At 47.6% G+C, this 15509-nt stretch overlaps 1 protein-coding gene across 3 annotated transcripts in view; it reads left to right on the top strand.

Annotated features, from left to right (window-relative positions):
- The window catches only part of MMS19 (MMS19 homolog, cytosolic iron-sulfur assembly component), a 42386-nt gene extending 27053 nt beyond the window's left edge, over positions 1-15333 (top strand). Inside the window, exons 9-31 of one of the 3 annotated variants that reach the window (XM_010333223.2) lie at positions 1704-1790; positions 2667-2741; positions 3425-3502; positions 4046-4184; positions 4648-4802; positions 5473-5551; positions 6136-6261; positions 6423-6504; positions 6850-6950; positions 7055-7204; positions 9661-9816; positions 10992-11091; positions 11555-11657; positions 11778-11846; positions 12067-12193; positions 12696-12796; positions 12953-13009; positions 13442-13628; positions 13936-14018; positions 14146-14310; positions 14390-14449; positions 14760-14860; positions 14941-15333. In XM_010333223.2, coding sequence (XP_010331525.1) covers positions 1704-1790; positions 2667-2741; positions 3425-3502; positions 4046-4184; positions 4648-4802; positions 5473-5551; positions 6136-6261; positions 6423-6504; positions 6850-6950; positions 7055-7204; positions 9661-9816; positions 10992-11091; positions 11555-11657; positions 11778-11846; positions 12067-12193; positions 12696-12796; positions 12953-13009; positions 13442-13628; positions 13936-14018; positions 14146-14310; positions 14390-14449; positions 14760-14860; positions 14941-14968 — 2409 coding nt within the window. In that variant the 3' untranslated portion in view covers positions 14969-15333. The remainder of the gene's footprint in view (positions 1-1703; positions 1791-2666; positions 2742-3424; positions 3503-4045; positions 4185-4647; positions 4803-5472; positions 5552-6135; positions 6262-6422; positions 6505-6849; positions 6951-7054; positions 7205-9660; positions 9817-10991; positions 11092-11554; positions 11658-11777; positions 11847-12066; positions 12194-12695; positions 12797-12952; positions 13010-13441; positions 13629-13935; positions 14019-14145; positions 14311-14389; positions 14450-14759; positions 14861-14940) is intronic. The other 2 variants (XM_039465303.2, XM_010333224.3) reach the window with 2 other exon arrangements.
- Positions 15334-15509: the final 176 nt, after the last annotated feature.

The following is a 15509-nucleotide window of genomic DNA, read 5'->3' as shown; positions in this document are numbered from 1 at the left end:
TATCTCTGTCTTTTTGTTACTTTATAAGAGAATTCCACAGTTTAATCTTTTCTATCAAAGTCAAGTCATGAAAACAGAAACCAGACCAGGCTTGGTAGCTTAACGCTTGTAATCCCAGCACTTTGGGAGACTTAGGCGGATGGATCATTTGAGGTCAGGAGTTCAAGACCAGTCTGGCCAACATGGTGAAACCCCATCTCTACTAAAAATACAAAAATTAGCTGGGCGTGGTGGCATGCACCTATAGTACCAGCTACTTGGGAGGCTGAGGTAGGAGAATCACTTGAACCCAGGAGGCAGAAGTTACAGTGAGCCGAGATTGCGCCACTGCACTCCAGCCTGGCCACAGAGCAAGACTCTGCTTCAAAAAATAAAAATAAAATAAAAATAAACAAAAACCTGTAAATCTGAAAACATAGAAAGCCTTGATGGTTTCTGTACTTAGATGACAGACTGAAAACATAAATCAGGTTTTCCTGTTTCTCTTTGAAAATGCCACCAAAAACATACCAAAGGGATTTATTACTATTTTTTTTTTTTGGAGATGGAGTCTGACTCTGTCACCCATGCCGTAATGCAGTGGCTCTGTCTTGGCTCACTGCCAACTCCCAGGTTCAAGCAATTCTCATGTCTCAGCCTCCAAAGTAGCTGGGATTATAGGTGCATGCCAACACACCTACCTAATATATATATATATATATATATATATATATTTTTTTTTTTTTGAGATGGAGTTTTGCTCTTGTTACCCAGGCTGGAGTGCAATGGCGTGGTCTCGGCTCACCGCAACCTCCGCCTCCTGGGTTCAGGCAATTCTCCTGCCTCAGTCTCCTGAGTAGCAGAGATTATAGGCACACGCCACCATGCCCAGCTAATTGTTTGTATTTTTAGTAGAGGCGGGGTTTCACCATGTTGACCAGGACAGTCTCGATCTCTTGACCTTGTGATCCACCGGCCTCGGCCTCCCAAAGTGCTGGAATTACAGGCGTGAGCCACCACGCCCGGCCCACATCTGCCTAATTTTTATATATTTTGTAGACAAGGGGTTTGCTCTCAATCTCTTGACCCTGTGATCTGCCCACCTCAGCCTCCCAAAGTACTGGGATTACAGGCGTAAGCCACCATGCCTGGCCAAATTACAGCTTTTTATAAGGGTGAAAAAAATGGAAAAGTCCAAAAAGGAATTATTTAGATAAACTTAAAACCACAAAATGAAATCATAGCCACTAAAACTAATGCTATGAAAGAATAATACCATTAAAAATGTTCTTATTCCTGTGGAGATTCCACTGCCTATAGTATATAAAAAAAAAAAATGTTCTTAATGTGTTAAACCACATGTACAAAATGATCATTTTTAAGTACACATATTTTATACGGAAACAGTATATACTAGAACATAGTAACAATATATATCAGAGAAGAAAGCAATATACCAGAAAGTTAAGCCTGCTTATCTCTGAGTCGTAAAATGATAGATCAGATAGAAAATGCATAATCAGATTTTTTTAAATGCCTACAGACAAAAATTCCCAAGGAATATATACAGTCAAGCCTATCTTCTTGCTGGGGCCTCATGTCTTACTATCTTTTCCTGATTGGGTATGAATATCACCCCTTTCTGCAGGGCTACCAGGTTCAAGCCTGTGTTCAAGGTTGGTCTGAAATGTTACACAAACCCACGGCCCTTCTCCCTTTTCCAGCCACCTAATGATCCCTATGGTATCCAGAGAGAAGATCTCATCCTGAGTCTTCGAAGTGTGCTGGCTTCTACACCGCGATTTGCTGAGGTGGGTCTAGCCAAGGTTAAGGTATATAGCCTCTGCCCATAGAAGGCTCTGAAGAAGTAGTAAAAGCATGGGAGAAGAATATCTGGTATACACTGTAGGGGATGACATCCTGCAAGCGTCTTGTGTGGCAGGTATCTTCAGAACTTTGATGGAGAAAAGTTTACCATCTCTTCCTTTAAAATCATAATCCAGAGCTGGGCGGGCCCACCAATAGTCCCAGCTACTCAGGAGGAGTTTGAGTGGAAAGAATCACTTAAACCCAGGAGTTCAAATCCAGCCTGGGCAACATAAGGAGACCTCGTCCCCCCACACAAAAAAATAAACCCAATCCTTAAATGGTGCTGTCTTTTGAAATCCTATAAATTTGTCAGCTTGCCTGTTTTTGAGGTAGTGGGATTCTGGCCACTGCTTGGCAGGAAAGTTAGCTTAACTATCGTAGCTCCTGACTTGAGTATAGCTCCTTGAAGTAGTACTTGCTTCTGGGGACTGATGGCAAGGACATGGTTAACCTTGACGTGACTGAGGCACCACCCATCTCAGGCTTAAGATCTTCCTTCTGAGGCTGGGCTCAGTGACTCACACCTGTAATTCCAACACTTTGGGAGGCCGAGGTGGGCGGATCATGAGGTCAGGAGTTTGAGACCAGCCTGACCAACATGGTGAAACCCCATCTTTACTAAAAATACAAAAAGTTAGCCAGGCGTGCTGGTGTGTGCCTGTAATCCCAGCTACTCAGTAGGCTGAGGGCAGGAGAATTGCTTGAACCTAGAAGGTAGAGGTTGCAGGGAGCCAAGATCGTGCCATTGCACTCCAGCCTGGGCAACAGAGTGAGACTACGTCACACACACAAAAAAAGATTTTCCTTCTGTCCCACAGTTTCTCCTGCCCCTGCTGATTGAGAAAGTGGATTCTGAGATTCTGAGTGCCAAGTTGGATTCTCTACAGACGCTGGTGAGTCATTTTTCTCCTAACAGGACCCAGCTACTTTTTGACATGTTAGGGGTGCTAAAGGATATAGATTCTTGGTAGGAAAGGAACGGTTAATGGGCCTCAGAGGAGGATACCCAGGATTTGGGCCTCTGTGTCGACCTAAAGCCCCCAGCTGCATATTGCCTTGTCCCATCCACAGTAACAGGAAAGGCTGACCAGGATTCCCCTTTAGACTTCAATTTTATCAACCAGGGTAATCTCCTACTTCTCTTTTCCCTGAATAGGACTATTAAGAATCTTAACGGCCGGGCGTGGTGGCTCAAGCCTGTAATCCCAGCACTTTGGGAGGCCGAGGCGGGTGGATCACGAGGTCAAGAGATTGAGACCATCCTGGCCAACATGGTGAAACCTCGTCTCTACTAAAAATAAAAAAAATTAGCTGGGCATGGTGGCTCGTGCCTGTAATCCCAGCTACTCAGGAGGCTGAGGCAGGAGAATTGCCTGAACCCAGGAGGTGGAGGTTGCGGTGAGCCAAGATCGCGCCATTGCACTCCAGCCTGGGTAACAAGAGCGAAACTCCGTCTCAAAAAAAAAAAAAAAAAAGAATCTTAACTGGCTCCTTCAGGTGCCATTATGCTGAGGTGCCTGCATATTCTAGGATATCTGAGTGTGTATATAAGTGATAACAATGGTTTCCTTGGCAGAATGCTTGCTGTGCTGTGTATGGACAGAAGGAACTGAAGGACTTCCTCCCCAGCCTTTGGGCTTCTATCCGCAGAGAGGTGAGTGTTACTCAGATAAACTCACTACTGTTAATTCTCAATTGTCAGGCATGAGGGGAAATAATACATCCTGTCCTTTTCCCTCTGTCATCCCCAGGGCCAAGGTATTATGCCTGGTTATTCAGGAGGCAAGCAGGGGGACATAATTCTAGTTGAATGACAAGAGAGAGAGCCTCTATGTGACGGTCAGCTGCTTGGTAAGAGCAGTTGATCACCTTTGCACATTACCCAGTTCTTGTCCTTCTGTGGCAAGGAGTGCAAGCCATGGTGCCTCTGGCACCGTGGTGAATAGAAAGGTGAGCAAAGCCTTTACTGCTCAGAGTTGGCTTTCTGTTTCTCAGAAAATATGGTCTCAATCCTGAGTGCAACAAAGGACTTGGTTAGAACACAGCAGTTGAGAAGATACTCAGCTGGGGTGTTAATTTCCATTGCTGTATCCTAGAGGTTCTCACTCCCCTCTACAACAAGGAAATAGGCAGTGGGTTGGGTGGGTCTTACCTGGTGCAGGCTCACCTCAGTAGCCATGGGATTCCTCCCTGACAGGTGTTCCAGACGGCAAGTGAGCGGGTGGAGGCAGAGGGCCTGGCGGCCCTCCACTCCCTGACTGTGTGTTTGTCTCGCTCTGTGCTGAGTGCTGATGCTGAGGACCTCCTTGACTCCTTCCTTAGCAACATTTTACAGGGTAAGGGGCTGTGGCAGCCAGAAAGGGGAGTGAGCAAAATAGAAATGATATTCCTTGGCCAGGCGTGTTGCCTCACACCTGTAATCCCTACACTTTGGGAGGCCAAGGCGAGTGGATCACCTGAGGTCAAGAGGCAGGAGAATCACTTGAACCCAGGAGGCATAGGTTGCAGTGAGCCAAGATGGCGCCATTGCACTCCAGCCTGTGCAACAAGAGCAAAACTCCATCTCAAAAAAAAAAACAAACAAACAAAAGAAATGACATTGCTTCAGGGCCAGTGACCTTTCATGTTAAGCCCCAACATGTTTGGTGATTCGGGGGCAATAACCCTACTTTGAATTGAAAACAACTGGAGTGTTAACTGCTTGGAAACTGTCTTGGGTCTGTCTCCAACCTCTGTGGAATGTAGGGGAGTCAGGCCGTTTGGCCTACTCCCCAGGTCTGTGATGTGCTGCCTTTCTAGACTGCAGGCACCACCTGTGTGAGCCGGACATGAAACTGGTGTGGCCTAGTGCCAAGCTGTTGCAGGCAGCTGCAGGTGCATCTGCCCGGGCCTGTGACTACATCACCAGCAACATACTACCTTTACTGCTGGAACAGTTCCACAAGCACAGTCAGGTAAGGGAGCAGAATCTTTGGGGGAAATGATGGGGCCTGTGTGCTAAGTGCCCTTTCTAAGAGTGAGCTAGGCTTTATCTTGGGCCCACATAGTAGATCTTGGGTTTTGCTCCCATTAGTTACTGCTGCTGCTTCCTTTACTTTTTCCCTGTCTCTCACATAAAAGGGTCATTCTCCCAAGAAGGGAGGATTGCTTGAGGCCAGGAGTTCAAGATCAGCTTGGACAACAAAGTGAGATCCCATCTCTATTAAAAAAAAAAATTTTTTTTTTTTTTTAAGTAGCCAAGTGGGGCATGGTGATTGATGCCCGTAATCCCAGTACTTTGGGAGGCCAAGGTGGCAGAATCACTTGAGGCTAGGAGTTAAGGACCAGCTTGGGCAACATAGCAAGACTCCATCTCTAAATATATATATATATAAAGTTAGCTGGATATGGTGGCACGCATCTATAGTCCCAGCTACTCAAGAGGCTGAAGCAAGAGAATCACTTGAACCTAGGAGGTCAGGGCTGCAGTGAGCTATAATCATGCTACCATATTTCAGCCTGGCTGTGGCAGAGCAAGACCCCCATCTCCTAAGAAAAAAAAAAGGATTCTCCCGACATCCAGAGTAGCAGGATTGAAATCTTTTAAAATATTTTTTGACTCCAGTACCCCTTGAAACATTACAGAGCAGCCAGCGGCGGACAATCCTTGAAATGCTCCTGGGTTTCTTGAAGCTGCAGCAGAAATGGAGCTATGAAGACAAAGGTGAGGTTGCCTTCCATGGCGGTGCTCTGGGGACTGTTGAACACTGCAGCCTATAAAGTGGCAGGGCAATGAGTGCTGTGGAAAAGTCATCGAACAATGGTCCTATTCTGTAGTTATAGCATGAGAGAACACTTAACAGATGAGATGGATGAGATCTGTTTAGTTTTCTCAGTATACTTCCTGGACAGCTCTTTAAATCTGCCCCAGGAGGCGGGGCACGGTGGCTCACGCCTATAATCCCAGCCCTTTGGGAGGCTGAGGTGGGCGGATCACTTTAAGTCAGGAGTTCAAGACCAGCCTGGCCAATATGGTGAAACCCTGTCTCTACTAAAAATACAAAAATTAGCCAGGCATGGTGGGACCTGTCTGTAATTCCAGCTACTTGGGAGGTTGAGGCAGGACAGTAGCTTGAACCTGGGAGGCAGAGGCTGCAGTGAGCGAAGATTGCACCACTGCACTTCAGCCTGAGTGAAAGTGAGATTGTGTCTCAAAAAAATCTACCGCAGGTTGTCTCTACATCACAGGTTAGTCAGGGATACGGAATGTAGTGGCTCCATTGTAACCTGGCCTGTCTCTCTCCCTAGATCAAAGGCCTGTGAATGGCTTCAAGGACCAGCTGTGCTCACTGGTATTCATGGCCCTAACAGGCCCCAGCACCCAGCTTCAGCTTGTTGGCATCCATACACTCACAGTCTTGGGTGCCCAGCCAGGTACATTGGTCTTTTTCTTGTAAGGCTGTCCTAACTGAAGAGCAGCCTCACTATCCTGTTCTCACTCCTCTGGATGATTTGGGATTTCTAATAAGAGCTTGGAAGGGTTGTGGTAGCTTCAGGAGAAAAAAGATGAGATTCATGTTCCCTTCTAACTACAGATCTCCTATCTTCTGAGGACTTGGAGCTGGCAGTGGGTCACCTGTACAGACTGAGCTTCCTGGAGGAGGACTTTCAGAGTTGGTGAGAATTTAAAGCAGTGAGATGTAGAGCAAGCTGTTCCCTGCCTCTGTATTGGCAGCAGCAGATCAAGCTAGGACCAGGGCTCTGTGCTTCTGACCCTTGGCTCTCCTTAGGGGAGGTGAGCTCTGTGTTAGGCTCTGGCTGCTAACCAGTTGGAGATGTAGAACTGCTCTCTTCTCAGGCTTTAAGGAGCCCTGTCCAACTCAGTGGTGTAGGTACTTGAGTCCTGCTCTTTAGCAAGAAGGCACTGGGAGCCCACACTCCTGAATCTGCCTAATATTAGACCTAGGCAAAGAGAGCAGTGAGCCAAGGCTCAGCCAATGCTTATCTGCTCTGCGCCCCCAGCAGGGTGGCAGCACTGGAAGCATCAGGAACCCTGGCTGCTCTCTACCCTGTGGCCTTCAGCAGTCACCTAGTACCCAAGCTCACTGAGGAGCTGCGTGTAGGTATGTGTCTCTGATCTTCTATGGCCCCTCCCTTCCCAGCAAGGCTTTGGGGCCTTTGTGCTTGCTATCACACAGTGAACCCTCATCTCATGGGTTGCTTTCAGGGGAGTCAGATTTGACTAGAGGTGATGGGCCTACCCAGTGCTCCCGACATCTGTGCTGTCTGCAAGCCTTGTCAGCTATATCAACACATCCCAGCATCGTCAGGGAGACACTGCCTCTGCTGCTGCAGCATCTCTGTCAGGTGAACAAAGGTAACTCCCGGGAATAACAACAAGGAACTGGGCTGAATGGGAAGCTATAGTCAAGTTTGGAGTTGATGCCTCTAAGGCAGTGGTTATAGCTGCAGCTGTACATAAGAATGACAGAATCAACTCTTTTTTTTTTTCTTTTTTTTTTTTTTTTTGAGACAGAGTTTCATCTTTGTGCCTAGGCTAGAGTGCAATGGTGCCATCTCGACTCACCCCAGTCTCTACCTCCCAGGTTCAAGCGATTCTCCTGTCTGAGCCTCCCAAGTAGCTGGGATTACAGGCATGCGCCACCAGGCCCAGCTAATTTTTTTCTGTATTTTTCGTAGAGACAGGGTTTATCCATGTTGGTCAGGCTGGTCTCAAACTCCCGACCTCAGGTGATCCACCTGCCTCACCTTGGTTTCCCAAAGAATCAACTCCTTAAAAAAAAAAAAATACTGATGCTTACATACAACTGAATCATCCTCTGAGGAGGGATGGGACTTGGGCAACAGTACTGTTAAAGAGTGCCCGGCTAGGGCCACTGCTCGTGCCTGTTATCTCAGCACTTTGGGAGGCCGAGGCCCTTAGATCACTTGAGGTCAGGAATTTGAGACTAGCTTGCCCAACATGGTGAAACCCCATCTCTACTAAAAATACAAAAAATTAGCTGGGCATGGTGACATGTGCCTGTAATCCCAGCTACTTGGGAGGCTGAGGCAGGAGAATCTCTTGAACCTGGGAGGCAGAGGTTACAGTGAGCTGAGATTGTGCCTCTGCACTCCAGCCTGGGCAACAGAGTGAAACTTTATCTCAAAAAAAAAAAAAAAAAAAGCCGGGTGCAGTGGCTCATGCCTATAATACCAGCACTTTGGGAGGTCGAGGTGGGCAGATCACCTGAGGTCATGAGTTCAACATGGAGAAACCCCATCTCTACTAAAAATACAAAAAAAATTAGCCAGGCATGGTGGCGCATGCCTGTAATCCCAGCTACTCAGGAGGCTAAGGCAGGAGAATTGCTTAAACCTGGGAGGTGGAGATTGCAGTGAGCTGAGATGGAGCCATTGCCCCCTAGTCTGGGCAGCAAGAGCAAAACTTTGTCTCAAAAAAAAAAAAAAAAAAAAACAGTGCCTGGCCAGGTGCAGTGGCTCACGCCTATAATCGAAGCACTTTGGGAGGCTAAGGCTGGTGGATCACTTGAGCTCAGGAGTTTGAGACCTGACCACCGCCTATGAAACATGGCAAAACCCATCTCTACAAAAATTACCCACAGGAGCAGTGGCATGCAACTGTAGTCCCAGCTACTTGGGAGGCTAAGGCAGGAGAATAACTTTGAGCCCCGGAGGCGGAGGTTACAGCAAGCGGGTATCTCCATTGCACTCCAGCCTGGCCTGGGCAACGGGAGTGAAACCCTTTCTCCAAAAAAAAAAAAAGTTTCCAGGTAATTTTCATGTGGGATCAAAATTGAGAGGCATCACCCTAAGGCCATGGTGCTCAAAAGATGGTCTGTTAACCAGCAGCATGGGCATCATCTCGGAGCTTGTTAGAAGTGCAGGATCTCAGGCCCTCACTGATCAGAATCTGCATTTCAACAGTGTCCCCTGGTAACTTGTAGACCATTGAGTTTGAGAAGCACTGCTCCAAGGCAAAAGAGACAGCAGCTGTTGCTACCGGGAACCTGTGCACAGTCACCATGGGTCCTCACTAACCTAAGTTCCCTCCTTTAGACTGCCTGCCCTGTGGGTAGATTGAGGCCTACTGTGGTTGATGTCGCAGCTATTAAATAGTAGAATGAGTTCTAGACTTGGATTATAACTTGGGCTTGATTCCTGACTTTGCACTTACTGTGACCCTGGAAAAACCACTAATCATTTATTTCATTGCGCCTCCATGTCCTCTATAGAGAGGGAAATGGTACTTCTAGGGTTGTTATGAATAATGAGAGGGGGCCAGGCGCGGTGGCTCACACCTGTAATCCCAACACTTTGGGAGGCAGTGGCGGGTGGATCACGAGGTCAAGAGATCGAGACCATCCTGGTCAACATGGTGAAACCCCATCTCTACTAAAAATACAAAAATTAGCTGAGGATGGTGGTGCGTGCCTGTGGTTCCAGCTACTCGGGAGGCTGAGGCAGGAGAATTGTTTGAACCCAGGAGGCGGAGGTTGCAGTGAGCCAAGATCGCACCATTGCACTCCAGCCTGGGGAACAAGAGCGAAATTCTGTCTCAAAAAAAAAAAGAAAAGAAAAATAAGGAGAGAATATATACAAATGCTTCTGTGGCAGAGCCTGGGACGGAGTAGGTCTCAACTATGAAGCCTGAATAGATCAGAAAGAACCAAGAAAATAAAATGACTCTACTTTTTAATAAGGTACTCTTGGTCTCTTGAGTCACCTTCTTTCTCATCTGCTGTGTATTGGAAATATCTGGAAGTGCTTTTAAGAAAACCTTACAGAGAACACTGACTTTCTCACCAACAGGGAATACGGTTGCACGATCCAGTGACGTTATTGCTGTCTGTCAGAGCCTCAAACAGGTGGCAGAAAAATGTCAGCAGGACCCTGATTGCTGCTGGTATTTCCACCAGACAGCTATACCTTGCCTGCTTGCCTTGGCTGTGCAGGCCTCTATGCCAGGTAACTTTACAACTCTCCTTCCTGGCCTCTGGGAACTCTGCCTTCCCCTAGTGTTGAACAGCACTGCCACCCTCTGGATATTGGTGGTATTGTGTTTTGTACCATCAGAGGCTTACTTTGAATCCTTTGTCCTCAGAGTGAGATTTCACCTCATAGCAAAGGGTGCCACCCTGACCAATGGCAGGAACCAAAATACACTAATGTTAGCAACGTTCAAAAGAATGCACACCTTTTCCCCTTGAAGTGCTATGTGACTCGTTTACTTACAATTGGACTCTGGAGTCAAGCCTACCTGGTTGGGTTTCATCCTCAACTCTTACCACTTGCTAACTTAGGTGAAGATATTCAGCCTTTCTAAGCCTCAGTTTCCTCACTTGTAAGATGGAGATAAAGTACCATCTAGGCTGCCACTGTGGTTTATGCCTGTAATCCCGGCACTCCAGAGGCCAGGGTGGGAGAATCACTTGAGTCCAGGAGTTTGAGACCAGCCTGGGCAACACAAGGGGACCCTGTTTCTACAAATAATGAGTCAGGCATAGTGTTGCACACCTATAGTCACAGCTGCTCAAGAGACTGAGGTGGGAGGATCACCTGAGCCCAGGAGTTCAAGGCTGCAGTGAGTCATGATTGTGCCTCTGCACTCTGGGTGACAGAGTGAGATCCTGTCTCCAAAAAAAAAAAAAAAAGAGTACTGTCTATTTCATAAGGCAGTTAGTAAGGATTAGAAAAGACGGTGTATACTACCTGCCACACAGGAAGTACTCAATATGATAGTTGCTATAAATAATAGGACCCATGAAGATAAATCCACGTTTTTCATTTTTTCAGATACCAACATTACTATTTTTTTTTTCTTGCCTCTCCATGGACACCAGGGACCATGGGCAACATTACTATTTCTTATGTTAAGAACGTTAATTCTAGCTATCCTTCTTTCCCACTGTTGGCCTAGTCTGACTTTGTAGAATTCTCAAGAGTGCTCTGTGGCCCCAGGTCAGACCACTCCTGTTTCTGGTGCCCTGCTGGTTCTCGGGACTACAGCGCTATCAGAGAACAGATGAAGGACTGCTGTTGTGGCTAGATTCAAGCCCCAGAGTCCGTGATGGTGACAGGACCCCATCATCCGGATCTTGAACCCCATCATGGCCTTGTGCTTGTGTGCATGTGTTTTGCAGAGAAGGAGCCCTCAGTCCTGAGAAAAGTACTGTTGGAGGATGAGGTCTTGGCTGCCATGGCATCTGTCATTGGCACTGCTACCACCCACCTGAGCCCTGAGTAAGTGTAATCATGGATGTGGCTTGAACCCAGGGAAGATAGCATTCTTGGGAAGAAGCAACAGGTAGCTGCCTTGTCAGCTGTCCTTTTACCTATATGTAAATGTGGGTGCAGTTAATTATCTTGTAAGTTTTCCTGACAAAGCAAAAGGAAGGGGCTTTTAGCACCACGGACTATGAGGGTGGGAAGCCATGGGCCAGTGGTTCTTAGCTGCAGATGTGCTTAAGAATTATCTGTAAAGCATTTTAAAATATAAATTGACTTCCCAGATGGGCACTTGAGTGGAAATGGTTACTGGCACGTAATATGCCAAATTAATGTTTGTTCAATGCATGAAGGATCAGGGCATGTCCCGTTGACTTAGTGATCCTAATTTGAACCCCAGGTTGAAAAGCACATCTGTGGAGGAGAGGACTGCTTTAGAATCCTAGCTCCTTGGTCATACCTAGTACTCTGCCCCCAGGTTAGCTGCCCAGAGTGTCACACACATTGTGTCCCTCTTCTTGGATGGCAACGTCTCCTTTCTGCCTGAAAACAGCTTCCCGAGCAGATTCCAGCCATTCCAGGTGACAGTCTTAGAACTTATGTCTTTCAAGCTGGTTTTCTAGGGCAATCTGGAATGGGTAGGGGGCAGACAAGCCTATTGCTAGCAAGGCAGGCTTGATTGGGCTCTCCTTCCTTTATAGGATGGCTCCTCAGGGCAGAGGCGGCTGGTTGTACTGCTTATGGCCTTCGTCTGCTCCCTCCCTCGAAATGTAAGTGAGCACATTTGGGGAGTACTGTTTTTAACCTTGACAAGGGGAAGTGGATCCCAGGTGACTCTGGGCTGAAATTTGCCACAGGCTAAGCTGATCTTTTACTTCCCCCATCAGAGAAGTTAGTTCTCATCCATCCTGGCCCCTGCTGCCACTGTGTACTGGTTCTCTTGGAGTTCAAGTGTTCTCTGGGTCCATTACATGGCCAGGTTTTCTGTAGGTGGAAATCCCTCAGCTGAACCAACTCATGCGGGAGCTTTTGGAACTGAGCTGCTGCCACAGCTGCCCCTTTTCTTCCACCGCTGCTGCCAAGTGCTTTGCAGGACTCCTCAACAAGCACCCTGCAGGTACTGAGACCAGACCATATAAGCAGCCTCCCAGAATCAACTAACCATGAAATCTTCTAGCTCAGTCCTCATTCTCTTTTTAAAAGGAGCTTGCTAATAACATTAATAGGACTTCAACTGCTTAAGCACTGTCCTGGGCCTGCCCTTGGGAAAAGCATCAAGACTATAGTTGGGCAGAGCTTTATAGTACCTAAGAAGAGAAGGGAGCACAAAGAGAATGCTGCATCTAGTTCTGCCATCCTACCCCCTACAGTGGGGCTAGTGTGAACAATTCTTTATTAGAAGTAGACAACCCTCTCTTTTCAAATGGCAGCACCCCTGCATTATGAGAATAATAGGCTCTCATGCAGGAGTCCTGTCATTTTGTCCACAGGCGAAAATGGTATTTTCCCTTTCTAACAGCTTCTCAGGGAGCTCTGCACTTAAATGATTTGCATCCTTCATTGTTAAAGGGAAAATGTGAATGTAGCCTCTATGTCAGCATTTCCTCCCTCCTTTTTAGGGCAGCAGCTGGATGAATTCCTACAGCTGGCTGTGGACAAAGTGGAGGCTGGCCTGGGCTCTGGGCCCTGTCGTAGTCAGGCTTTCACTCTTCTTCTCTGGGTAAGGAGTTGGGAGTGGAATCTGGTTAGACAGAGAGGCAATTATGTCTCGTTAAACAAAATGTCCCTTTTTGACTCCAAACCATAAACATCTGTGTCTCAGCGTTCTGGGGTTTGAGTGCCATTCCCCAGTTGCTCTCTCTGTCTCCAATTACAGGTAACAAAGGCCCTAGTGCTCAGATACCATCCTCTCAGCTCCTGCCTTACAACCCGGGTATGTCCTTTCGGAGACAGGAGAACCCAGGACCTAAACAAACTTTCTTGTTAATTCTATTCCTCCCAAAGACTTCTGTCCTCCTCTGTGTATGTGTTTTGTTTTTGTTTTTTAAGATGGGCTCACACTCTGTTGCCCAGGCTGGGGTGCAGTGGTGCAATTACAGCCCACTGCAACTTCAACCGCTGTAGGCTCAGGTGATCCTCCCACCTCAGCCTCCCAAGTAGCTGGGACACAGGCACACCCCACCACACCCAGCTAATTTTTGTGAGAACGGGGTTTAGCCATGTTGCCCAGACTCCTAGGCTCAAGCAATCCACCTGCCTTGGCCTCCCAAAGTGCTAAGATTATAGGGGTGAGCCACCACACCCAGCCCATCCTTGTCTTTGACACTTCTTCCCTGATGTACCTTAAAGGCTCTCTTTTCTCCAGCTCATGGGCCTCCTGAGTGACCCAGAATTAGGTCCAGCAGCAGCTGATGGCTTCTCTCTGCTCATGTCTGACTGCACTGATGTGTTGACTCGTGCTGGCCATGCTGAAGTGCGGATCATGTTCCGCCAGCGGTTCTTCACAGATAATGTGCCTGCTTTGGTCCAGGGCTTCCATGCTGCTCCCCAAGGTGAGGAGTCTGAAAGAAAGGCCCCACACATACATACCTCTCCTTTGCTTGGCCACATTACCCAAGGTAATTTAGGACCTGCTTGCTTCTTTAGAGCTATATTGTGGTCTGTGCCTAGAAGACTGAACTTCTAGATTCTTGTCCCACTTCTTCCTTTGTGGGTGTACCTTGTTTATTCTAAACATGAAGGGCTTTTCACCCCTTTGTAGGCTGATGTCTCTCAGCTTGGTCACAGGTTGGAACTGAATTCTCAAGCTATGTATCTAAGCCCAGTTTCTCTCCTAAGCCTTCCCATTTTTTTTTACAGATGTGAAGCCAAACTATTTGAAGGGTCTTTCTCATGTACTTAACAGGCTGCCTAAGCCTGTGCTCTTGCCAGAGCTGCCCACGGTAAGTCCTGCAGGCAGAGCCTCTTAAGTGAAGGACAATTCTTTCCCAGATGGGGCTAGAAAGGGAGGATACAAGAACCAGGATCTTCATGATGTGGCCATCCCACACCTTGCCCATTGCCCCTTAGCTTCTTTCCTTGCTGCTGGAGGCCCTGTCCTGCCCTGACTGTGTGGTACAGCTCTCCACCCTCAGCTGCCTTCAGCCTCTTCTACTGGAAGCACCCCAAGTCATGAGTCTTCACGTGGACACGCTTGTCACCAAGTTTCTGAACCTTAGCTCTAGCCCTTCCATGGTATGTTGAGCCCCAGCAACTCTCAGGAACCAGCAGCTCTCCCTGGGTCTGCTCTCACCTCCTTGTGGTTGTGTTCCAGGCCGTCCGGATCGCTGCACTGCAGTGCATGCATGCTCTCACTCGCTTGCCCACCCCTGTGGTAAGTACCTGAGGTGCCCCTCCCTGGCCTGGGACTGTCTCAAGAGACATAAATACCTTTTTGCCTTAGTTGAGCAGTGGGCTTGGCCACCTTGCTGTGTAATTGAGATATGAATTACAAGGTACAGATAAGCAAGGATTATTTTCCTTGGGCTCAGAAGGTAACAGAATGGCCATCCTGCCACTTAACATCCCTTGGAATCACTAAAGATGTTTCAGTTTCCTCAGAGTATTAGTTGTACAGAATCAAAAAAGGGGCACTTTCAGTTGCCTTGGATGAGCAAGGTTGATTAAATCCTCTGACTCCACAGCTGCTGCCATACAAACCACAGGTGATCCGGGCCTTAGCCAAACCCCTGGATGACAAGAAGAGACTGGTGCGCAAGGAAGCAGTGTCAGCCAGGGGGGAGTGGTGAGTTTCTAGGCCATGGGGAGAGATGGGACCAAGATGAGCCTCACCACTCATGCTCCCAACTTTCTTTTTGCCTACAGGTTTCTGTTGGGGAGCCCTGGCAGCTGAGCCCTCAGTCCTGGCCTAGACTGTTCTGACAATCTAACCTGGAATTACTAACCATCGAGCCATCTTCCCCAAAGCAGGGCAACTACTGGCCTCTGACTGCCTTTCCTACAGACACAGCACAAATGCTAGGCCTCTGTTGCATGGCTGTACAAGGAGCATAAGAGTCCAGATTTCTAGTGGATTTGTGCATTAACTGTGAGACACTCGTGTTTGAAGAAAGATCTAGGGTCTTGGGTCTCTTGCATTTGTATGTCAGAAAGGGGGTGATGTGCTGCTGAGGGGTGAGTGCCTACGACTGTGGCCCTGAGGACCAGGGCTGACGGCTGTGTGTACACCTGCTGAAGAATAAAGATGTCTTTTGGTAATGGGACTGTCAGATATTTCCCCCACCCAACATATGTCTCTTAGAACCGGAGGCGTCACTGAACTAAGCTGGAAGAACAATTATGACAGGGAGTGGCCAAAAATTTTTCAGGGTAACCAACACAGTAACTCATGCCTGTAACCCTAACACTTTAGGAGACTGAAGCAGGACCCATGT

Source organism: Saimiri boliviensis, chromosome 12, assembly GCF_048565385.1.
Source record: "Saimiri boliviensis isolate mSaiBol1 chromosome 12, mSaiBol1.pri, whole genome shotgun sequence".
NCBI classification, from domain to species: Eukaryota; Metazoa; Chordata; class Mammalia; order Primates; family Cebidae; genus Saimiri; species Saimiri boliviensis.
Note: the sequence above shows the minus strand (reverse complement) of the source record. Positions and strands in the feature narration are given on the sequence as shown.